Source organism: Caretta caretta, chromosome 4, assembly GCF_965140235.1.
Source record: "Caretta caretta isolate rCarCar2 chromosome 4, rCarCar1.hap1, whole genome shotgun sequence".
Taxonomy (NCBI): Eukaryota; Metazoa; Chordata; order Testudines; family Cheloniidae; genus Caretta; species Caretta caretta.
Window position 1 is genome coordinate 38,022,940 of NC_134209.1, and position 26,148 is coordinate 38,049,087.

Below are 26,148 nucleotides of genomic sequence, written 5' to 3' on the forward strand. Positions count from 1 at the left end.
CCTATCCCCCATTACTTGCTTACTTACTGTACACCAATAAAGATATTGATCACTTCACCCCTGTGGTCAATGATCTTCTGTGTGATCTTAATGGTACACCTCTAGTTACCCTGGCAGTGTTCAAAATCCATTCTGAGAGAGTCCTTTGAGACCTAGTTGTCCAGCACACTAAATATGCCAGTTTCTCAGGCATAAAATAATCCCTGTGTTCTGTTTTACAGGAGTTCCTACATTGTGGAGTATCTGAATTGCATAACATCTCTTTTTCAGTCTCAGGTTAAAATTCTAACGAATAAGTCATTAATTAAAGACAAACAGCTTTGGAAAGAAGTTTTTAAATAGCAAAGAATGACATCTAAAACACCCACCATTGAACACGGAGCAGATATTTTCATAAATAAAATACAAAGCAGGAATACCTTATTACACATATAGAAACTCTAATTTTTAGGATTTGCTATTTCTTTGGTTTTTAAAAGCTATTTAGGGAGTTTTATTAGGTTTACAAAATCAATGCCATGTAAACATCACAAACAAAATTATCATATTACTGCATAATGAGAAATTATCATCAAATCCCTCCAATTTAACAGGGCTTTACCATATTACAGAGTGAGCCTCTTTACACCATCTAGGACATATTGTTTCCAAAGTCTTTATGAAATTGAGTGAAACTTCTGACTCTTCTCTTGTTCAGCTTCACTTCTGCCGTTGCCAGTATGTACTCTAGAGTATTTTATCTTATCCTACCCTCCTTTCCCTGGGCTTCAGAATTTGCCAAAGTTTTTTAATCAGCTCATTATTATTTTCTACCTCTGGTGTATACTCTCGTATGTCTGAAATGTGGATTTCTATCCAAAGAAACTGGACTGTATTTTCCCTCGTTTAAGGTCTCTAACTATACAATACTGATTTTGGAAGCTGAATGAGAATTTAAACAGGAATCCCCATCTTTAGCAAATCTTTGCCATCCTGACAGCCAATATAATCTCCCCTAGCTCTCTCCTCTTCTTTTAAAGCTTGGGCTAGAGCTGGTTGGAGAATTTTGATGGAACCATATGCTACTGCATTCTACTGTCTAAAGTGAAACACTTTGAAAAAATAAGTTCATTTCACTTTTATTTCAGAAGAAACCCCTGAAAAAAGTTCTAATGTTGAAACATCACATTTCAACTTTTTGGAATGAAACATTTAGATTTTTCATTTTGAAATGACTATTTTGATTTTTTTTTTTAATTTTGTATTATATACTGTACAAAACTTTTAGATGGTCATAAAAAAACATTTCAAACAACCTGCAATGATTTTCTTCAGGAATTTTCCTTCACAGATCATTGTAAAGTTTTAGGCTTCCATTCTGATTCAGAATGAAGTCAAATTCCAAAACCTTGGAAGTGTTTGCAAAATGCAACTTCTGCACACAGCTCTAGTTAGGACAGAAAGGTTTTGGAAAAATTGCAGCTTATCCCATTTGAGTACAAGTTGCAGATGCCCTCTGGCTTTTTTAATAATTAAATCTTTCTGCTGATAGTAATGAAATGGCACAATGAGGACTGGTAAGAGGTCCAGGTGGAGAGAGCTGTACCTTATGTGCTCTCTGACCCCCCACAGCTTTGACTGATCAACTCTGTAACTGAAGTTCTTACAAACCAAATTGGATTTCCTGCTTCGGAGTTTTTAGGCAATCCTTTAAGTCCAATGTTGTTTCTCCTTGATCTATTTTCCGTATCGTCCAATTTATGCTACATCTCTCTCTCTCTCTCGTTTGTCCTAGGCCAGACATTTCTAGCACAGTGACTCAATATTCCACATCAGTAACTTCCTTCTTTACTGCTTGAATCTTGGATGTCTTACATCTTGTAGTCAGACTCAAAGAACTACTCCCTAACGTTCGCCCTGGTTGGTGGTTGATTTTCTTTGGCCCGCTCATTCCTCCTTGTTTTGGGTGCTTTGTCTTCAAATTGAAGTCAGAGAGGCCTCCCCCATATTGCGAGCCTGAAGGACTTCTTAGTGAGGGTGTTTATTTTTTTTTTTAAATTTGGGGATGTTTTTGAATGGTCCTTCCTCTGCAATCTCATGCTCTGCTTTCGGGGGGGGGGGGAGGGCGCGGGGGAAGAGGGATTAGCAGATATGGGGGATGAGGGGGTCAATAAAGGCAGATTACTGTGCTATCCCCTCAGAACTCAGACACACAGCAGCCATTTAGTTCAGCCACCTGGTGATCCCCTACCTGGATTTGCTATTTTAACCACATTATAGTTTGTGAGACTTCCATTAAATATTCAAATTGACATGTTTAAGCCTTGAAGAAAATAACCCGCCCAAAACCCATCCCCAACCCTGCTTTGATAGGATATTTTTTAAATCAATTTTTGATTTAGAGAACTTCTACAGAATTCCTACCCTCCACATCTCTCCCCACCTTTTTTTTTTTTTTTTTTGCAGCATCTTGCATTATGCAAAAACCTGCTGTAAAACAGAAACAAAGGGACTAAACAATAATAAGGTATTACTTCTCAAAAAGATTATGTTGCATCTATTATGAGATGGTACCTATGTACCCTTGCATGTCTCATTTTTTTAGCAATTATTTTAAGGAGAAGTCACATTAATATTTAAGCTCAAATCTACAAAAACATTTGTACGTTTCCTATTCTAAATAGCAAACGTATCCTGTAGAAAAATAGGATTTAGTTGAAAACCATTTTTTTAAGCAGGAAAATGTTATTTGACCACATTTTATGACAGCAAATTTCAAAATGAAAGTTTTCATTCCTAATTGTTTCTCCTTTCAGTTTAGATTTCAAAACAACTATTTTGCTTTTTACTTTTGGAATCTTCACCCACTCCCTCTCACTCTTATTTACTCCCCCCATCTTTTACTATTGGAAAAAAGCAAGCATAAGGGACAGTAGAGATTAACAAACCTCAGAAAGTGGGAAAAACTATTTTTCTCTCTGTCTCTTTTGTACTTTTCCCCTCAGGATGATGTTGGCTAGAAGTGTGGGTTTTTTTAGTGTGAGAAGGTGGAGAATATACTGTTAAAAAAATTGAAAGTGAAAAAAGTAAAAACAAATTAGAGAAAGTACTATTTGTGTTTACTTTCCATTTTTCCATGTTTAAACAAGTGCAGAAGTGCACCCCCTCCTACTTTCACACACTTAAAAAAAATCTCTATCGCATCAGTGTTTCCAATGGGGGAAAAAAGGGGAATGTGAAGAGGGAGAGAGAGGAAAAAAAAATCAGAATTCAAAACTCAAAATTTTAAATTTCATTTCAAAATTTCTCAAAAACCGTGAATGAAAAATGTTTGTTCAAAATCTTTCATGGGAAAAAATTATTTCGTCCAACTCTAGTATTAATGATTCTAAATTAATTAATTCTAAGCTTTACCTAAAGGATGTTAATTTATTTTGGAGAGACAAAAAATAGGGATCTAACTTTTATTTATGTCTGTTGATTGATCCATGACCAATGAGTGGAAGACTTCATGATCTTGTAAACATTTGTACTGGTCCAAAGAATATCTAGTCCCTGTAGATTGTGAGATATTGGATGTTAAAAAACATGTCATTTTTCTTTCTCACTTCAGTTTTGATGTGATTTTTTGCAGCCCTACCTTCACAGTCTGACAACATTTTACGTCGCTCACAGGTATTAAAGGATTGGATTTGCGCTCTATCCCTTCTAAAAAGTAGCTGGCTAAATTATATTTGAATTAATGTGGGTAAGAAAAAAGTTAGTAGCCTAAACAATCTGTTTTTTAATATCTGATATTGCACAAGTTGCTAGTTGTTGGGAAGGGAGATAAAATGACAGAAAGTGAAACATTTATTTTGGGCCCCAAAGATGTACATGATATTGAAATTTCAGTGTGTCATTTTTAGCGTTGTCCAGAACTAAATACAGGAAGTTCAAGACCTCAGGTCAAAGTAAGTTTTCTTTCTTTCCCATTATTAATGTAGTCAAATTAATAAGTGTGTCATTCAATGCCAAAAATTTACAACAATTCACTTTCTAAGAAATGGTCACAGTTAACAGAACAAGGAATCTATCATTTTGTAGGTGGGAGTTGTTTCCTTCAGTCGTCAAGTAAAAACCTTGGGAATTAACACAGACTACTTGGTGTATTTTTAAAATGCAACAAATGTGAAAGACTGGCCTTTGTATTGGTTCTTTCATGCAAATCACATGTAAACACCTTTTAGTAAAAATAGTCACTTCATTCTATTCTAACAGAGAAATAAGCTTTTCATGGTAACACATGTTTTTGAGAAGTGCCAAACATTACTCATTGGGTAAACTTACTTTGCTGCCTCTCCTTCCAACAGTTATTTCGAATGTTGGACACATAGTCCTCTTCCACACTCTTTTCCACCTTCTGTAATGACACTCCTTTGTATTCATTTCTGAAGTCCTTGCTGACATAATAAATGACACCCAGGTTTTCTGTCTTCATTTTGATGGTCTGCCCTGTACCTCTGTGAGAGACATGTTTGTTATTCTTTTTATATACACAATATGTATGTTTCAAATGTTGCCATTGGCGAGCAGCAATAAGGTTTCACTGAGTACACTATTTCAAGGTTCAGAAAAGTCAGAGTTGTAATGAAAAGCAGTGGGAGTGTCATGTTTAACAGAAGAAAATGTTTACATTCATATGAATATAGAACTTCTGCCTTTTACCTCTCTCCATCTCCAAAAGTAATTTTAGTAAGCCATCTTTGTTTTAAAACATTATAAATAAATAAGTATAAAACAACCAACCAACACTGGAACCTGGCAAAACAAAAAACGAGGTCCCCAGCCTGCAACATTTCACTCTAAAATGTTTTACTGCAGCCCTTGAGAAATCCACCTGCATGCTGGCATATTGTGGATTAAAAACTCATGGTTTGTGCGTGCTCTGGAGGAGTGGTGCTTGTATCACAGGAGCTGAGCCTCAAAAGGGAAGAACATCTCTCTCCTGTGGAGCTCAAACGCTGCAGGAGAAGGAGCCTTCCTTCTATGAAGTCCAGCAGTTCTGCAAGAGAGTGAGAACCCTACAAGCAGTGATAGCAATTTACCTCCTGCATGATTTGTCAAAGGAGTTATTTCTTTCAAGAAAAAATATGGAGTTTTAGATACCCTTCCGTCTGAAATAGATATGAGTTTCAACACCTGTATTCCCTTCCAGACAGGCAGGGATAAAATATTGTAACAAAGTCTACTCTGGGGGAAAAGGGAGAATAGAGAATTTCTCCAGCTTTCATTATAATTCAGACCTTAACAACACAGGTCAGGAGGTTGTTTTTGTCAACTGCCTGACTTGATACAAGTAGAAAATGACTCTGCAAAGCAGATGTTAAAAAGCCATGCAAAGAAATAAAAAGGGCATTTTAAAAATGGAGAAGTATTTTTTTAACAAATTTAATCAGCATTACTTACGATCTTGGGTACAAGGCATAAGGAGGATTAGAAACCATCAACTGGCTCAACAAAGAGACGAGGATCAATACAATAATAGGCATCAGCTGGATGAACATAGAAAAGCCTCCCTACGGAACAGAACAAATAAGATTTGGGCATTTCATAAAATCGGGATCAAGATAGTATGCAAATTTGGCAGGGTTTAATCTGGGATTTGCTTTTTAAGATTGAACACTATACCAATAACCTAAAAATCCAAAAGACCAACTGCTTTGTAGAACAACTACAAATTTTAGGTACTCTCAGATATCCCTACCCCAAAATCACTCATAATTATTATTTGTACTGTAATAGTGCCCAGAGACTCCAATCAAAAATTAGAACCCCATTGTGCTGACACTGCACACACACAAGAGAAAGGCTTTCCCTATCCCAACAGTTTACAACCCAAGTATAAATGGCATTAGTTAGTTAACAGGAATCCAATACATATTGCATCATACAACACTGAAGAGATGCATTTAAAACTCCAGAGTTGTAATTCAACGCCCACTGAAGTCAATGAGTCTTTTCACTGATTTAATGAACTGGACCAGGTTTATATAGATGTCAAATAAGTAGCTAAATGCAGGTACACAGCACGCCACACTTAGGGCTATTCTGAAATTCTGAAACAGCTATTCTTAAGTAACTGCATGTGTGAATGCTCTTAACTTAATCCACTTTTAAAGTAGATTAGGATAAATGTGAATAAGGTGCTCTTATTCCAGAACAAGAGCGTTCACATATGAAGTTATTCTCAGGAGTAGCTATTGTGTTTTAAATTAACTTCCTACCTTAATATCAAGGTGGAAAAAAATTGGACGTTTTAAATTGGATTTTTAAAATTTTTGTTATTTAAATTATAAGAAGTTCCTTTTTAAAAATAAACCCATTTAAAAATGAAATCTCAATTTAATACAAAATATGTTAAGGCCTAAACTTATTAAAATTTAGTTGTAAATGTGTAACATGTTTTGATAAGAGAAATTTATATATCCAAAACATTTAGTGTTGTTTTAATAAATTATATAGCTGTTTTATGGTGTTAAATTAAATTCCAGTTACCATCCTAATTCAGCTTGACACAAATCATGAGCAAAAATTATTTACATAATATATAAGCGATGTATCAGTCACTATTTTTAACATAATAAATGTAAAATTAATAACCTGAAAATGTTATGTTATATAATTTCTGAAATAAATGCCTATAGTTAGAGTGTACCCTCCGAGGCAGCAAAAAGATGTACCACATCTAATGTAAAGACTATTTAGTTGTAAATCAAAATATGTTAGGTTTCAGAGTAACAGCCGTGTTAGTCTGTATTCGCAAAAAGAAAAGGAGTACTTGTGGCACCTTAGAGACTAACCAATTTATTTGAGCATGAGCTTTCGTGAGCTACAGCTCACTTCATCAGATGCATACCGTGGAAACTGACAGCATGAGCTTTCGTGAGCTACAGCTCACTTCATCAGATGCATACCGTGGAAACTGACTGCTGCAGTTTCCACGGTATGCATCTGATGAAGTGAGCTGTAGCTCACGAAAGCTCATGCTCAAATAAATTGGTTAGTCTCTAAGGTGCCACAAGTACTCCTTTTCTTTTTGCAAAATATGTTAGTAGTTATATCAACCAATGAGAATGCAACTTTCTTTAGAAAATAACTGAAGTACGGATGGAAAAGTTAATCAATTTTAATGATTTAAATCAACGGTTTCCACTTGGTGATTTAAATCAATCTGCCCTGCTCAATCCAAATTAATTTTCAAGTACATACAAGCTCTTAGTGACCAGAAACTAGCTTAAATCATTTAGGATGTTAGTTTGGAATCTTTTGTTCTGTTTACTGCACCTTATGCAAATCTTCATGTCTGTTTACCAAAGGAGCTAGGCTGTCCCTGTAAAAATATTTCACTTGCAAATTCAGCTGTTCCTACAGAGCCAAAGATTCCCCTGCAATCATGCCATGTATATGACTATAATCTTCTTTCTCTAGCAGTAGATTCAGGTCAAAACCACTCAAACATACATCACCCCTCTCCTCTTCTCTCTCATGTCCACTATGACGGTGTTGATTAGGATGACTGTAGCCAGCTCGACCATTAGAAAATGAATGTACACTACCTACAAAAAGAAGCATCAACAGTCAAGAAAACACCTGTTATAAACACACAAGATGAGTGAGAAACTAAAATGCCTTGATGACTATAGACTGGGGAATTAATATACAGAGTGAGACATTTAAAATAGCTCATATTTAAACTTCTTCTATTTTGAAATTTGCATTAAATAAACTAGGTCTTATTTTTTGAAAACCTACAATATTTATGAATTTATGATTTCACGTACTCTTGAGGTCACCATAGTAATCAGAAAAGGAAACTGTAGCAATACACAGAGGAAAAATTGCTTACAGTAGATTAGGAAAATAAGAGTTTGGATTAAGTATTCTAAAAATCATCATATGAACTCAGTAGTGCAGCTCTGATAAATATCCATGAAATATTAATGAGTAAATACCTGATGGAAATGCTCCTCCGAAGAACATATTGAATAAATCCTCTGGAGTAATATCAGCCTCACAACCTCTGTGGAAATTAAATCTACCATTGCCAGGGTGATTGCATGCTTGCTCTTCACTGCCTGTAAGGTCATATTGCTTTCGTTTTTCTGGATTGCTCAGCACAGCATATGCATTTCCAATCTCTGAAACAGGGAACACAGAGTGCTCACACAAATGAACAATAAGAGCTGTTCTGTAATTACAGTTGTAATTTCAGTCAAGAACTTGCTGAACATTAGCATCATTCATAGGCGATACTGTACGTTACAAAATCAACTGCAGTGGAACAGGGTGTCCAGAAACATCTCCAGTTTCCTACTCCCTCCAAGGCCCTGCATCATGGTAAAGTAGCTATAGAAGGCTGGACAGTTACGTTTACATCTTCAAAGGAACGTCTTCATCTGCTGAAATATTTCCCCCTCGTTGCAATTTAAAAAACTTAGCTTTAATGTGAACTCAAAAGTCAGGTAATTGCAAACATTTGGCTTGATCCAACAACATTAGCTCTACCATGCAGCGTCTTCTGTATATTTTATGGGTTATATTAATAGGAATAATACATTAAGATTTACATTCAATAAGAGAAAGACAAACAGAAAATACTACACATGCAATATGAGAGTTAATATTAGTGAATCTACCTTCACTTTTGGAATTACCTGACCTGTGTGTGCTTGATCTTGGTAACTGAGGTGCATGTAGAGCCATATTTTTTTACACTGTCATGTGACACTGCTGGCAGTGCTGCTTTTAAATGACAGACCAAGCTACAAGAGATTACACGGAAACCCTGCTGTAGGACACACACTTCACATACAGTTATCAGGGTTACTCCGCCTCATGGTAAAGATGGTGGTGAGAGTTTGACATCCTCAGTTGTGGAGAGAAATTAGAAAGAAGTCAGTCAGCTCATAACAAATACACATGAAGAAAACTTATTGCAAAAAATGTTTTAGACAACTTTTTTTTTTGCTTATGTTGTGCCACGAACGATCACAAACTGCTAATAACTGATCATAGCAATTCAAAAAGTTGTGTTTTTTTTTTATAAACAGAATTTAGAGGAAATAAAAAGACAACGTGATCAATGTTCTTAAAATAAAAAGAATAGGCCCTTGGACAACTTAGTAAAATATGTTGTCTGGCAGTATTCCAGAGACTGATCAAATGATACTTCTGAAATGTTAAGAAAAATACACACTTCTATTAAAGCAGTCGGGACTCCAACATTCCCCTGCACCATTTTCAACCCATACACTGAAGTAATGTGCATTTGCTGAAGAACCAGAAGACGAGTAATTTCATTTAAAATGTGCAACCTGAATGAAGAGTGAAATAGTGAAAGTTTGATTTTGGAAATCTCCAAGTTAATACACCGGATCCCCGCTAGAATGTAGGGTTCGGGATCCATGCGTTAACCGTGTTATAGCAGGGGCCGTGTTATCATGGATCCCAATTTAAATGTTTAAATTTGGGATCCATCACCACACCCACGCTATATGCAAATACGCGCTCTAGCGAGGGTCCGCTGTACTTGAAAGTATTATTAGTCACAAGGTGAAAAAATTTAAAACAATTTTTTAAATTTGACAGGGACCTTTTAAAACAAATAATATAATGTATAGAATAAAGTTTAGCTATCAAAAACATGTGTAATTATATTAATTATTAGCAATTAACTTGATTGCTATGAGTAATCTATTTCCCATCTTAAACCCTTAATGTGTCATAATTAGTACTCTTGGGCAGGGCTACACAGAAAGTTTTGTTCAGGGCTTAAACTAGAAATAAGAGCCTTGTTTTGTGTTTTGATTTGTTCCATCATCAAAAGACCATGTAAAATGAAAGAAAAATACCACAGTTAGATTGCACTTGAGAAAAACAATTATTTCTGAAAAGTTCACATTTTCCTTCAAGTATGCATGCAATATTAAAGGATGCTTTTTCGCCAAAACCTTTCCCATCAGCAATTTAGCCTGATCCAGGAGAAATCTTGGCAGTCCTAGCTGTCTGGATATTAAACTGAGCTAGGGATTGGTCAAAAGGCAGTTGGAATTTGGTCCATTTTGAACAAATCTGTTTTTGTCTGAAAAAAGAGTTATACGCACAAAACTCTAAGAAAAAGGTAACAGCATATCATGTGACTGAATGAAAACTGCACTTTGATGCAAACTGCTTGGTTTTTTCTAAACCTCCAATAGCAAAGGCACAATCAAATTTATACCTCCTCAAACTGCACTGGCATTAAACTAAGCATGAACTTTCTTGATGTGATTTTGCATAGTCAGTCTAGATGCTTGGAATGGCAAATGTCAGTGTTTACACTGAAAAACAAATTACTTGTGTTCATAAGATAAATTAATTATATTAATTAATATGTTAACATTATAAAACTTTTGTTGCCAGTATAGATATATACTAAATAATGCAAATCCGTCTCTCATTTTGTGTTCTTTTAAACCAGGATGCGACAAGATAGAAATATCTGAAAACATGGTTTTGTAACAGCTATCACCAGTATGTACTGTTCTTACTCTGAAACCTGTTCTTACTACAAATGCCCCACGGACCAAAAGCAATGGTATATATGTAAATGTTACGATGGCATTAGTATGCAAAATCATGTAAAATGTCTTCATATTAAATTAACCATTTTGCTTTATTTACATGCATACACTGAGATGTCCCTTAATTTATACATACGACCAATCATTTTCTGAAAAAGTAATTATTTAAGGGCCCTTTTTGACCTACACAACAAACTGCTGCTTGGTCCATTCTATGCAGATAGGATTAATCAGTTCTAAACCACTGTGCTTTAACACAGCTACTTCTGTACAGTAGATGGGCCCCATATATTCTAAAAGGCTTTCTCCATGTACAAAGTTTAATTATAAAAACTTTTACTTTTAAAAGCATCTGTTGCTCCAGGTGCATGGTTTTTGTCTGGATGAAATTTCAAAGCAAGCTTTCGATAAGCCTTCTTCAAGTCTTCTTCACCTGCATCTTTTGACACTCTGAGTACTTCATAATAATTTTTACTTTTCTTTATACTGCAGAAAAGAATAAGCAAAAAGATTTCAAAGATCTAAATACAATACAGTTGAATATAACTGCAAACAGAGAAGTCACTGCAGACATCAAAATTAGTTTATATAACTAAAGATATTCTATAAATTAATTTATAAAAATTGCACCTTCTCGCACAAAGGTTATTTTGCTGTGTACACATTATTTAGTGCACTCAGAGATTATTCTTTTTAATCCTTTTTATGCTATGAAGCTAATACAACTGTAAGAGAGGGAACTGGATTCTGTTCTGGCTTGCACAACTTCCACAGAATCAGAGAATCTTTTTTGCTAATGCTGCCATCAATCAGAAATAACCCAATTTGACTTAGCAGGATGGGTAGTCAGAAAAATATGTTTTTATATATAAACAGAAGATCTGATTTGGATATCCATTGACAGAAAATATCAATGCGCTTAAGCAATTACATGAGATATTTTGATAGACAGGCATACATGTGGATCCCAGAAACCTATTTTACTTCTATAAACTGCTTGCATAAATCCAAAGAAATAATAAATAAAATAGCACTAATCCTATATCCTGATGACCTAGAATGCTTAACATTGCATTAACTCTACAGAAAGCCTTAACAACTTTGATACTTAAAACTTTGTTTCATCCTGTAATATCAGGACAATGATGTAATAATTTGCTGCATTTTAAAACACCCAGAAATGAGGTGGAGACAGAAGCCACAGGGGACAGACAGCACCCTAAATCCATGGGAACAGGAAGGTTTGATCAAAAGCAGGGCATTAATTTTAAATCCAAACTGAATTATGGGGGAGAGAGTTCAGAAACAAAAGTAAAGTATTTTGGAACTGCAGGATTCTCCCGTATAACTAAACTAGCTGGGTTTGCCAATGTTGCAGTACATTGACATTTGGTGCAAGCAAAAAACAGAAAAGTTAATGCCCAGAAATTAAATAATAAAGCATCCCAGGGGCCTCCTGACTAGTAGGCAGCAAGATGGCTAACATTACCATCAGACTAAGGGGTTGCCTTTAGGGGTTTTATACCACTATAAATGTATGGGAATAAGATAAGCACCTTCACCTTCTGTAAGAGTATCCACACTAGGAGTTTGTATCGCTTTAAATATGCCAGTTTCTAAAGTGATAATGCCATAGTGCTCCAAAAGCTCCAGCCCAAACAATCATCAAAATTGAATAGGTATAAAGGTAAGCAGGCCTTTGGCTGGCTCACAAAATGAAGAAATTTTATACAGGAATGGGAATTCTACAATTAAAAGTATGCTAGCCTAAGAAGTCAGGCCAGACCATTTTACAAGATATTGTTAAAATCACAGATTGATCAAGTGGTGTCTCATTCAAGGGATCATTTTTCCTGTGTTTAAGAAACTGAGTCCGTGCTTAGGCATGATGACCACAAGAGCATTTGCCTTAATTTCTGAATTCGTTGTTTCCTTTGAAGTCTTCAGTATCTGGATTACTTTTATTATGAACACAACTTGAAAAACACGTATTGGTACACTATATGGTAATGAATGACCACGAATTAACAGTGTTTGTTAGTGTTAAAAAAGTTATTAAAAACATCTGAACACTCCAATGCCATCCAACTAATATTACTCACCCCAAAAAATCTTTACAGCATACAAAAAATTCTCATAGAATTAAGACAAAACACACAGGTTTAGTTGTTTAAAAACATTTAGCTTCAATTCACACCAATTGTGTATGACGTAAACAGACAGAGAAATGAAAAACTGTACATTGCCAACGGCAAAACACTTGTCCCAAACCAAAGAGGTCTGTACTAACACGTCAATTGTTTCACAAGTTAACTGTAAGTAACTTAGTCTTTCTCGTTAAGGTTAATAGTATCTAAACAACACTTCACATCAGCAAAAAACTAACAAATGTACAATTCATGTTCCTCAGAAGTCTGGCTGTCACGCCAAGAGAGAAAGGGTGGTGAGGTGAAGGGTGGGATTGTTTTTCTGAGAGATTTCATGGAGTTCTTTGATGGAGTTTGAGGATATCACAGCTGACACTCCCCCACAGGACAGTTTTAAATCAGGTGGACTTTGATGCCTGTCCAATTTATAACTGCTGCAGGAACTTTTTCATAAAGTCTAGCAGGGTTTTCCTCTGTCACTTTTCTCTCGAAAAGCAAATATTGCAGCTTCTAACTTGCACTGTTCAGAACGGTGGTTCTCAATCAGGGGTATGCATACCCCTGAGGGTATACAGTGGTCTTCCAGGGGGAACATCAACTCATTTAGATATTTGCCTAGTTTTACAACACGTTACATAAAAAGCATTAGCAAAGTCAGTCTACAACCTAAAATTTCATACAGATGACTGTTTATATACTATATACTATGTTCTATATACTATACACTGAAATGTAAGTACAATATTTATATTCCAGTTGATTTATTTTATAATTTATGGTAAAAATAAAAAGTAAGCAATTTTTCAGTAACAAATTTTGTTGCTTACAAAATAAGACATAAAAGTAAGTAGTTTTTAAATGAGGTATAACTTGGTGGCATGCAAGACAAATCAGACTCCTGAAGGAGTCCAGCAGTCTGGAAAGGTTGAGAGCCACTGGTTTAGAAGTCAACATGATTGCTGAAAACTTCACATTTCTAACAACTTAATTAAATAAATGTTCCAATTTCTTTGCTTGTTTTTTTGTTTTAATCCACGATGAACACTCCTACTTCCATTTTCAGTTCGTTTTCTGACCTAAGCAGTGACAATAATTTGTAACATTATCTGTTTAAACCCTTTTATCTATGTTCTTGTTCATCATCTGCACTAAGACTGCAAAATGGTCTCTCTTTTCACTGAGTTTGCAGAAGCAGATGAAGAAAGATTGGACTGGACTTCAATAGGGCCACATGACTTGTAGTCTTTGCTGTATAGTTTTGGATCAATGGAAATGTGTTCAGGCAATTTTTTGGCTTACTTTCTAAATTCAAGTAAACTGCAATTACAGTAAATTTTAATCTGGTCTGGTAAAATTCTTGTTGCTATTATCTCATCCTTCTCACAGACTGGCACGGTTCCAATTCAGATTAAGGACTCTTCCTCCAAGCCTTCCTCTTGTACGAATAAAAGAACACAAGACACGACAAGAGATGCAATACTTCAACTAATTCTTCACAAGAATGTATCTCAACCACAGCAACATTTCTAATCATAGTAGGAAATTTTAGGTATTGAGCAATTTATTTGTGCTAAGGTTTTTATATTATTTTTTAAGAATATAAGACCTGGAACACCTTATGCATTTTAAATTGCTTTATTAAAAAAAAAAGATGTAAAATATAACATTTCTGTGTTTCTTAGACTCCTCTTCTGGGGCTGCCAGAGACAGTTGCATACTCACACTTGACAGGACTGAAAGGAACAGGAAGGATGGATTAACATGTTTCACAACTAATTCCTCGTTAAAGGGGTTTTAAAAAGTGTATAAAAACAGTTTATAATAAATGTGTTCTGTGGATCTCTGGTAGTCCACAGAACAATTTCAGGTGTTCTGCAGTGCTGCTTCTAGTGGAATGGCAAAGCATGTATCCATCTGTGATACTGGCAAACCAGCTAACCTGTGTATGACCCATAACAACTTAACAAGAGGCATTACAATTGTATCAGGAGAATTCACTTGCATGTGAATATCAAACAGATGTACTAGACAAGCAATCACTAACCCATTCATTTGTAGTAACAGAAATCAAGGGTAGATGCTAAATGTGTTTGTCTGTGTACCTGTATCCTGTTAGAAGTTTACCATTGTAACCAAATTAGCTTTTAGATTCTAAATATTTTCATGTCTTAATTGCCTTACATTATGTATAAGAATGTGTCCAGTTAATCTTAAGATCAAAGATGTGAGATACTGCAGAAACTAATATTATCTACACTGTCCTCGGCTTATCTATCCCTGTTATGCTGAATGACCGGATGTTGCCTTCTAGTGTAATTAGATTATGGTGTATACCCAGGGAAATGTTAACTTCAAAGTGGTGAGTCAGTGCATGCTCAACAAAGAGGAATCCACAGTCAGATGCTGTGCTCAAAGCACTTGACAGCCCGCTTTTTGGGTCTGATCCTGCATCTCTTGTCTGCTGAGCTTTAAACAGGGAAAGTTTAAGCCATGGGACTGAGATCTTCCAAGTAGTTATTTGGAATACCCTGAAAAATGCAAGGAAAGACTAACGGACTCTACATAAGATGCATTTGGATTATAACCTTTTGGGATGAGTCCAGAGAGACTTTTGCAAGCCAGCAGACGCATCCATCACTGCTACAAATCTGATATAAGGACCTTGCAAGCATTTGTAATGTATATAATCTTTTAGCAATTCAATAACTTTCTTCTCTTTTTCTCTCAATAAATCTTTAGTTAGTTTATTAAGGATTGCCTGACAGCGTGACATTTGGGTAAGTTCTGATACTCACATTGACCTGGGGGGTAAATGTCCGATCCTTTGGGATTAGCAGAACTTCACATATGGTGAATTGGGTTTTCAGTAACCTCTAGTTATATTATACCAGCTTGCCTAGATGGGAGCCAAGGGCTGCACTGCCTACAGAGGACTGTGTCTGGCTTCTTGTTAACCAGTGTGATGCTGCAGAAGCTCTTTGATACTGGTTTGGTGACTACAGAACAAACCACCAATTTTGGGGTATTGTACACCCTGTTTCTTGCAGTCTGCCCTGAGTGTGGCACTCTCAGTGTGGCCCATACCAGGCACCCAGTAACACCACCTTCAAGCAATTCTCGTTCCTAAAACTTGTAACCCTATCCAGGACCCTATTACAGTTTTTGTGGAATTGGGAGGATGGTGTGTGTGTGTGTCTGTATTAAATGAACTAAAACAAGGGTGGAGGGGAAAAATCAAGTTTCTCCCACTGCTGTGTGGCTGCTTCCTGTCTTTGTTATGCTTGTTTTCTGTAAATTCAGCTGTGATCAAGAAGCAAACTCTTTGCTTCTGTAGTAAAACAGAACTTTTGAGGTGGAGATAGCATTAAAACAGGAGGAAGCTGGTTTGATCTGTCCTGCATTTGGCTTTTATATTACCGTCACTATGTACATTTTGAACAAGATGATCACTATTAGCAGGAAAGATGTACACATTTTCAGAAAATAAGTTATTTTCAAATACATTTCAGCTCACGAGAGAAGAGTTTCTCAGTATGTGAGTTGTCAAACTTCTGCACTGAACGAATAATATTCTTTTAAACTCTTCATAGCATATCACTCAGTACTTATGCAATCAACCGAGAGGTATTGCATCTTACACTTCTCCCCATTGAGCAACTTGTTTGCACTATCATGCAATGCTCTATAGCTATGGTGGCTATGAACCACGTCCCTTGTGTATATGGAAGAAATTTAAAAAACAGCACATCAGTGCTTGTTTATATTTGTATCTACCAACAATACTAGCGCAACACTGATGAAAACCAATGCAGTAAACCCATTTGTTGAATTGTTCTGCTCCAGACTTGTCTCTACTGTGTATCTTAAATCTATTGTTATAACAAGCAAATTTAGGACAGTCTGATCAGGATAGGAATTCTAATGCAGAATGTTCCATTACAGGGATCTCAAAGGTAAGGTCCCCTCTCTTCTAAGGGCATGTCTGTGCTGATGAAAACAAACAAAACCCTGTAGGAAAACCACAAATCCACTGAAGCTGGATCCTGAATATCTTCTCTCAGTATCCATTAGCTTATCAATATGTATCCAAATGCTGCAGGAGGGCAGCTGGGGCAACAGAAAGAAGATGGGCTATACTTCAAATAAGTATTTTAAACATCCAAAACAGTTTTAATTACATAGTCAGATTCATGAAACAACTAAACTCAACAAAATTGAGAACAGATTACAATTTTGGGATTTACCTCACACAAAACGGAAAAATGTGAAAAAAAACCCCACCTGACGAAGGAATTCATTCACCAATTCCCATGTAAAACTAATTTATTTATATTATTAAAATATATAAATTAATACCATCAAAATATATAAAATACTGAAGCATATTAATCCTGCCTTTACTCACACAGTAGTTCCCTATCCTTTACTCAAATCTACCACATCTGAATAACTATTTGAGATTGTTAATCCAGTAGTAAGGATTTCTTTTAATCAATCAGTCTATCTGGGGGAAGTACTGTATGACTGGAGAATAGCTATCATCATACGTAAACTTAAGAAAGGGGACAAAAACAATCCAGGCAATTACAAATCTGTTAGTCTAATCTCAGTAGTAATCAAAACTTTGGAACAAATTATGAAGAATAATTACATCCCTTTTTCTGTTTACCTCCGTGTCTGTAATGTAACATGTGCTCATAAAAGGCAGATCATGCCAACCTAACCTGATTTCCTTCTTTGAGAAAAATAACTGATATTTTTAGATACGGGAAATCAACAGATCTAATATACTTGGATTTCAGTAAAACATTTGACACGATATTGCATGGGAAACTACTAGTTAAATTAGAAAAGATGGGAATAGTACAACAATTGTAAAGTAGATATGGAACTGGCTAATGGACAGAAGGCAATGGGTTGTGCAGAAAGATAACTATCAGATTGGAAGGTTATTAGTGGAATTCCCCAAGAATCAGTTTTGGGACCAATCGTATTCAATATTTTTTATTAATGACCTTGTCACAAAAAGTAGGAGTGTGCTAATGAAATCTGTTGATGATACAAAGTTGGGGGGTACTGGCAATTGGGGAGCACTGGCAATTCAAAGGAGGATCCACATATTATACAGGAATATCTGGATGACCTTGTAGAACAACAGAAATGGGATGAAATTCAATAGTACAAGGTGTAAGATCATGCACTTAGTGTCTATTAATAAGAATTTTTGCTCCAAGCATGGGGCTCATCAGATGGAAGGAAGCAATAGAGAAGAGACCTGGGTGTGTTGTTTGATCACGATAAGCCACCAATGTGATGGGGCTGCAAAAAGGCAAATGCGATCATAGGATGTATCAGGCAAGGCATTTCCAGTAGACACAGAGAAATATTAAAGCCATTGTACATGGCACTGGTAAGAGCTCATTTGGAATACTGTGTACAATTCTTATTACCCATGTTCAAGACAGAAAAATTTAAACTAGAACAGATGCAGAGAAGCACTACCTAGGAAGATCAGGGGAATAGAGGGCCTATCTTATGAGAGGAGATTGCAAGAGCTTGATTTGTTTAACATAGCAAAAAGAAGGCTAAGAGAAGAGATGAATGATTGCTCTCTATAAATACATTGGGGGGGGGGTGAAAGGGTAAACAGCTATTTAAGCTGAAGGACAATGCTGATACAACAACAAATGGGTATAAAGTGGCCATGAACAAATGCAGGCTGGAAATTAGACGGTTTCTAACCAACAGAGGAACGAGGTTCTGGAACAGCCTCCCAATAGGAGTTGTGGGCACTAACAAATTAATTAGTTTTAAGGGACAGCTGGGATACACCATTTATGAGTGGGATTGTATGATGCGGTGGCTTGCAATGATATGAGGCAGGGCCTGGTAGCCCTGGGGTCCCTTCTGATTTATGTCTTATGTTCTTAAAGGTTACACTTCAAGTGCCTGATGTCAGAATTACTAACAGGTGACTCCAGGTGACATGCTGTGGCCACTGAACGTTGGCAGCACGCACATACACTGAGTTCGAGCCTTGCCCTTGGCAGCTTTCTCTGTCCAGTAGAACCTCAGAGTTATGAACACCTCCGGAATGGAGGCTGTTCATCACTCTGAAACATTCGTAACCCTGAATAAAATGTTACAGTTGTTTTTTCAAAAGTTTACAACTTAACATTGACTTAATACAGCTTTGAAACTTTACTATGCAAAAGAAAAATGCTGCTTTTAACCATCTTAATTGAAATGAAACAAGAACAGAAACAGTTTCCTTACCTCATCTAAGCTTTTTTTGGAAATGTTCCCTTTATGTTTTTAGTAGTTTACGTTTAACAGTACTATACTATATTTTTCTGACTGCGTACTTCCACTTCCAAATGAAGTGTGTGGTGGACCAGGCAGTCCATAACTCTGCTGTTCTACTGTATGTGTTGCTCGCTGCCTGCATGCTGTAGGAGCTCCTTCTGGAAGTTTTAAACTGGAAGTTTTGCTTTCAAGGTAAGAGCTGATATTTCAAAGTGCTCTAAAGTCCTCATGCACACCCACACTTTTTGTTAGAGGTATTGTCAAAGAAAATTACATTAAATAGAAAGATGATGAAAGACTCTAGTAACTAGCAGCAATAGGGCACTCTAATCAAGATGCATGCTGTGCACTAGTTTCCTGAACAATGGGACTGGGTGTAACCAAAAAGCAACTTTTATCAAAGTTGGTATGATCAAAGGGGTTACTGGGCTTCAGGAAACAAACCCGTAACAGGGAGCCCTATTCTAAACATTGGCATACAGTTGATACTGACTAACGTGAAGGATACTGCCATCAGCCAAAACAGTAACCAATGTTTTTACTTTCTAAGAGAATTTATCCAATCTACACAAACCAAAAAGGACAACTATTGTTTCCATCCCTCAAAGTGCTGTCCTTGAGGAAAAAAGGTCCAAAGGAAATGCAAGACACTAGAAAATTTTCAGTCACGTGGCCCTTTCAAAAACTTTTATAGCAGATCTCAATGATAATTTCTCCCCCACAAATTGCCATAAGTGGGGAGGAGGGGAGAGAATCAAGAATTGCTCAAGCTACAAGGAAAATTTTAAAATGATACTCTAAGCTAAAGGAATTTTTCATCTTGACAGAATGAAAATCAAGGTGAAACCTTAACTGTGCTGGCTCTACTCTTCCACTATAATATTGCTGCGCTATATGAGGCCCGGGGTAGAATTAGTAGTCCAAGCTGAGGTCATTTAGTCAAGGGGTTCCTTAGACACAGCTCCCTCCAATAAGGAGCTGCTTTTAATATTCAAATTAATCTAAAACCCCATGTGCATAGTGTGATTGTCTTGAAAATTTTAATGTTAGCTGTGAATGTATTCATACTTTTCCTCACAGTTCTAACCCCTGGATTTTTAATTTCACTTTGAAGTAGTATATTTTAGACACCTTATAAATATCTAAGATAGAAACACTGCCTTGAAGGTTTCACATCAGGACTTCCACAGTCACTGCCATTTTGCCATGACAGCTCCTCAATAACAACCTTGGATTTTTTAACAGGTAGAGATATTTGCAATGTAGATTTGTACAATACTCTCACAAGGAATGAACATATATCACAATTTGTGTTATTCAAAAAAAAATTAAAAGTCTCCATTCAGTGCCAGCATCTCTACTCTAAAGATGAGCTAGGTCTAGGATATCCTTCTTTAGATTCTTTACCTCAAAGCTTAAGTGAATAATATCCACAAGCATATGATACAAGAGGTGATGTGTTTATGCAAGTCGATACCTGAGTACTCCTTCCACTTGATCTTTGGTGTAGCCTTTCCCACTTTCACCTGCAGCAGACGCATTGCTGTCCTTTGTACTACTGGGTTTACTTTGATCATTGCCATTTGCTGGCTTTTGGCAGTATGGACCACTCCCAGCAGCACTTCCATTCTTCATAATTGCTTCCAACAAAACTGTAGAGACAATATAACCATAACATCATAATACACATTGCAGATGAAAGAGCCCTATTAGGGTAGGGGCTCTGAAACTTTTTCATTCCGTGGACCACATCTTAAGAGATTGTCTTATGGATCCCCCTCACCTGGTCCACACCCCTTCTATTCACAAACACAAAATTCTTGAAGCAACTGCTTACAATGGAAAGCATTTAGAAATTGCTAAATGGTCGACTCGTGCCCCCAGTCTCCCCTCCTTCTTCTTCTTTTCTAATGTAGCAATGTAGAGTAGTGGAGACAGCTAGGCTGGTTCCTCACTTTCCAGCTGCTTTTACAAGTATTTATCCCCCTCTTTGCAATGAAAGCCCTAAATGCCTGAGTAAGTACCTGGAAATAGAAAGGAGGAATCAGCTCTCCACACACCATCAGCAGTACACAGAGTCTGAGAACTACTGAAATAGGTTCTTTAGTGTTTAGTTTATCTCCTAGGGACCACTGCAGGACTGGCCCAACAACAGATATGGGCTTGGGCTTAATTCTTGGCCCTTTTTCCTGGACCAAGGGTTGGAAGTGCTATACAAGGCAAAGTGCTGAGACGCAAGGAGCAGAAGTGTGTCATGTCACAACAGCAGATTAAGGAATGGTTCTTGGAGGATACAAAGTGAATCTCAGCCCATCTTCTTTGTCTAGAAGGACAGTAATCTTAAGAAAAGCAATATGACAAGAAGGGTTGTCATAAATATAAAGGAAAGGGTAAACCCCTTTGAAATCCCACCTGGCCAGGGGAAAGCTCCTCTCACCTGTAAAGGGTTAAGAAGCTAAAGGTAACCTCGCTGGCACCTGACCAAAATGACCAATGAGGAGACAAGATACTTTCAAAAGCTGGGAGGAGGGAGAGAAACAAAGGGTCTGTGTGTCTGTCTATATTCTGTCTTGACCGGGGATAGACCAGGAATGGAGTCTTAGAACTTTTAGTAAGTAATCTAGCTAGGTACGTGTTAGATTATGATTTCTTTAAATGGCTGAGAAAAGAACTGTGCTGAACAGAATAACTATTTCTGTCTGTGTATCTTTTTTAGTAACTTAAGGTTTTGCCTAGAGGGGTTCTCTATGTTTTGAATCTAATTACCCTGTAAGGTATCTACCATCCTGATTTTACAGGGGGGATTTCTTTATTTCTATTTACTTCTATTTTTATTAAAAGTCTTCTTGTAAGAAAACTGAATGCTTTTTCATTGTTCTCAGATCCAAGGGTTTGGGTCTGTGGTCACCTATATAAATTGGTGAGGCTTTTTATCCACCATTTCCCAGGAAAGGGGGGGTGCAAGTGTTGGGAGGATTGTTCATTGTTCTTAAGATCCAAGGGTCTGGGTCTGTAGTCACCTAGGCAAATTGGTGAGGCTTTTTACCAAACCTTGTCCAGGAAGTGGGGTGCAAGGTTTTGGGAAGTATTTTGGGGGGAAAGACGCGTCCAAACAGCTCTTCCCCAGTAACCAGTATTAGTTTGGTGATGGTAGCGGCCAATCCAAGGACGACAGGTGGAATATTTTGTACCTTGGGGAAGTTTTGACCTAAGCTGGTAAAGATAAGCTTAGGAGGTTTTTCATGCAGGTCCCCACATCTGTACCCTAGAGTTCAGAGTGGGGGAGGAACCTTGACAAGGGTACATTCTGGACAGTGAGGACATGTGAAAGTAGTATATATCCCCAGAACTCTGAAAGGAATACAAAAGACACCCTTCATTTCCCATAAAGAGGAGGCAATTCACAGAAACAGAGGTCATCGGGCATTGACATTTCTATGGTCCGTTTACAGAGATAGTATATGGAGGGCTTGAAAAATAATAAATCCATTCACCTATTTGCTAGTATTGTAATGAGTAGGAATCTTTCCCTGACTAGTGTGGGGCCATCAATTTCTGCAGAAGAATAAACATTTTTTCTTTATAATAAGTTTCTAACATTTATGGCTGAGATACCGTGCCAAATGTGAACTGAACACAAACCAATGGACTGTTGCCTTCCTAAGTCTGCAAACAGCTCCTTTGTTTCTGCTGCTGATTCGAAATGACAAGCAGGAGCAGAGTGAAAACAACAAGACTGATCGATTTCTCTTCTTACAGAGACAAGGCGGGTGAGGTAGTATCTTTTATTGGACCAACTTCTATTAGTGAGAGAGATGAGCTTTCAAGCTTTTCAAACCTGGACCAGCTTCTGTTGTTGAGAGAGATGAGCTGAAGAGGTTTGTGTTAGCCTGAAAGCTCATCTCTCTCACTAACAGAAGTTGGTCCAATAAAAGATACTACCTCACCCACCTTGTCTCTCTTATATCCTGGGACTGATACAGCTACAGCAATGCTGCATACAATTGCTCTGCTGTAATTCGGAACCTCTGGGCAGGAGTGAAATTCCATAATCATGTGATCTATTATGATCAGTAGCTGTCTCTGTGCCACTGGAGGATCACTTATACCTTGGACTTTAGAAATGCTTTGTGCTGGCAGGGTGGCATAAAGCAGCCACAAAGCAAGGCAGAATCTGGGCCTATGTCTTTTGTAGAAGTCAAGATACCTGACTGTATCTGTAGATACTGCTTGTACTTTTTACTGAAGGAAACAAACCTTTGCTGATCTACATCTAACTTCTCAATTAACTTACTTTTCAAATCTTCCACTGGGAAATTTGAAGAATGTTTGCAGAAATGAAGATGGGAATCTGGAAGAAGCTTGCTAAAATATGGTTTAAGCATAATCTTCAACAGTTAATTCCACTGTATCTTTACATGCCGCAAAGGAGACATACTAATATTGAAGATTCTAATCATTATATCGAATTACAAAGAGGCATACATCACAAAAAAACAAAAAGTGTTAAAGAATGAAGAATTAAACTGCTGTCCTGAATGGTTGCGTTGAAAATTAGCAAATAAATGAACCCATGTGATAAAAAATAGTAATGCACTTCACTTATTCTGAAGGGTGTTGTTTAGATTTAATTATAACCATATTGGACAGCATATCAGAAGTAAAAAATATGAGATTGCATTACAATACCACTTGCCATTAAATCAATGAGAAGTAGGATGATAGGGATTTTAGTGAGAATTATCAAAGCGAGATAAGAGAGGTTCTACTGCAATTGATAAATCTATGTGTTTGTTTTGGAATCCTTTGGGAATAAAGTTCCTATATAAATAAAATATAATTAAATCTTTATAAATTAAATACCATTAGTGACTGAAAGGTGCTAGGATACTACAGTGACGAGACAAGCAAAGACAGAAATGGACCACATCATAGTTCTTATGCCTTTGTCACTTCCAGGCTGGAAAGTTGTAATGCCCTCTATTTAGGGGTATCCTTGAAAGTCACTCTGACTCTTCAGCTACCAAGAACATGGCTGTTCATGTCGAACCTGGGCCGGGCCAACACCAATACAGTTCTGCGTTCCACACTCTGCACTAGCTCCCAATCAATTTACAAGTGAAATTCAGAGTACTGATTATTGTCTGGAGACCTACCCTACAGCTGTCTCCAAAGCTGAACTCTTGACACTAGTGGTAGGGCATACTCATACTGGGCCCTTAAATATCCTTACCTCCTTTTTAAATTCCAACAGAGCTCAAATTTGCCAATTTTTAAGATGCAGTGAAAGATGCATTGTGACTTGTTCCAATTTTGGTTTCATGTAGTCAGTAGATGGGGAGCAACTTTATCCTAACTTAAGGGGCTAATTTAGAGGCCAGAGATATTGAAAAGTCACTTTATAGAACAAGATGGCAGACTACATAGGGAGATATTAAGTTTCATACACTATCAACAACACAATGCTTTATAAATTCTCGAAGAAAAAGTTTCCACTCACTTTTTAAGCTTGTTGGAGTTTTACATCATTAAATAACTCCGTTTTCTCTAAGAGACTGGGAAGAGAGAACTAGAACCCCTAGGGTTAAAAAAAAAAACTAGATAAGTTCATGGTCCAGAAATGGCTATTAGCCAGGATTGGCAGGGATGCAAAACCATGCTTTGAAGCATCCCTAGTCTCTGTTAGCCAGAAGCTGGGAATGGGCGATAGGGGATGGATCACTTGGTGATCTGTTCTGTTCATGCCCTCTGAAGAACCTGGCATTGGCAGGATATTGCCAGGATACTGGGCTAGATAGATCATTGGTCTGACCCAGTATGGCCATCCTTATGTTCTTAAAACCTTCTCTACAGCCTTCTTGTAAAGTCTGCCACAACACACAGTGGTGGTTTGGATGACCTAGTGGTAAAAAACATCTAAGGTCTGTCTACACTAGCATTTTCATCATTACCACCACAGAGGGAGCTGCACTAGTGTGACAGCGGGAAATCTCCTAAAAAACAGTAGTGTAGACATACTAAAAAGCCCCCAAAACACTTTGCAATAGTTTCCAGATCTTCTAAGATTCTAGAGCATCCACTTGATGGTCCAAATATAATATAGAATATAAATAGTATATTCCATACAAAAAAAAAAACCCTTCCAAAGAACATTATTAAGGTTTCAAATCAAGCACTCGCGTTAGGAAGAGCCAGAACTAATGTTGCCCATGAAACCTTAATTTTGCCTGCTTGCGTATGTGTGCATTAGCTTTAAATTACGTGATAACATACTATTTTTCCCACAGGACCCCTGCTTCATTCACTGGAAAGATGATGGTACACTTATAATGAGGCAGCTATTCCATATTTCCTTTTATCCTCATCATTCAATATGTGATTCCATTCCTTATTACTGCACATCACCCAAATCCTGACCTGAATATAATTTTTTTTTAAATTTTACTCAAAGGCTTATCTATTGCACTCATCACTGTAATAGCACCTCACAATTTTTTTTCAACACCTTGGTGAGGTAGAGAGATATTATCCTTATTTTATAGATAGGAAACAAGCACAGAGTGATTAAAACCTAAATTTGGAAGAGCCCACTAATTTTTGAGTACCCAGTTTAAGACACTTAGGGTATGTCTACACTGCAATCTAAGCCTGCTATTGTGCTAACCCAGGACTTGGACCCAGGACCTTACAGGGCTGGAGGGTTTGAGCTTCTGTCAAGCCAGGGCTGGAGAGTCTGAGCCCTCAGACTTTGCAGTGTAGATACAGCCTAGCTTGACTGAGGTCCCAAGAGTCATCTGGAAGTATCACACAATTCCCTGGGACAACTTCCTTAGCTCTCTAACCCAACATTCTGCAATCCACTCTACTGAAAATGGAAACCACGCCCCCCTTTGCAAAGCAGCAACTCAGGTCAGCATTAACCCATTTTCTTCTGATTAGAGATCTGCAAGCACATTATGAGAGAGCCTTCTGGGGTTTGCAATGGAGAGTGAACTAATCAAGCCTTTTGTAAAGTGATCTGCTTCTTAATCTGCAGGACAGCAGTAAAGTCTTCCCAAAGTGCACCACAGTCCGCGCACTACCCCTCTCTGCAGGCACCGCCCCCGCAGCTC

At 37.2% G+C, this 26,148-nt stretch overlaps 1 protein-coding gene across 3 annotated transcripts in view; it reads right to left on the reverse strand.

The window, feature by feature from the left end:
- Positions 1–26,148, reverse strand: part of DNAJB14 (DnaJ heat shock protein family (Hsp40) member B14) — a 37,870-nt gene that overhangs the window by 8,420 nt on the left and 3,302 nt on the right. The window contains exons 2-7 of one of the 3 annotated variants that reach the window (XM_048846616.2): positions 20,514–20,688; positions 10,924–11,069; positions 7,974–8,159; positions 7,483–7,577; positions 5,428–5,537; positions 4,309–4,481 (exon numbers count right to left, since the gene is read on the reverse strand). In XM_048846616.2, the coding sequence (XP_048702573.1) occupies positions 4,309–4,481; positions 5,428–5,537; positions 7,483–7,577; positions 7,974–8,159; positions 10,924–11,069; positions 20,514–20,688 (885 nt within the window). Of the gene's footprint in view, positions 1–4,308; positions 4,482–5,427; positions 5,538–7,482; positions 7,578–7,973; positions 8,160–10,923; positions 11,070–12,744; positions 14,464–20,513; positions 20,689–26,148 lie in introns of those variants that run through there. The other 2 variants (XM_048846617.2, XM_048846619.2) reach the window with 2 other exon arrangements.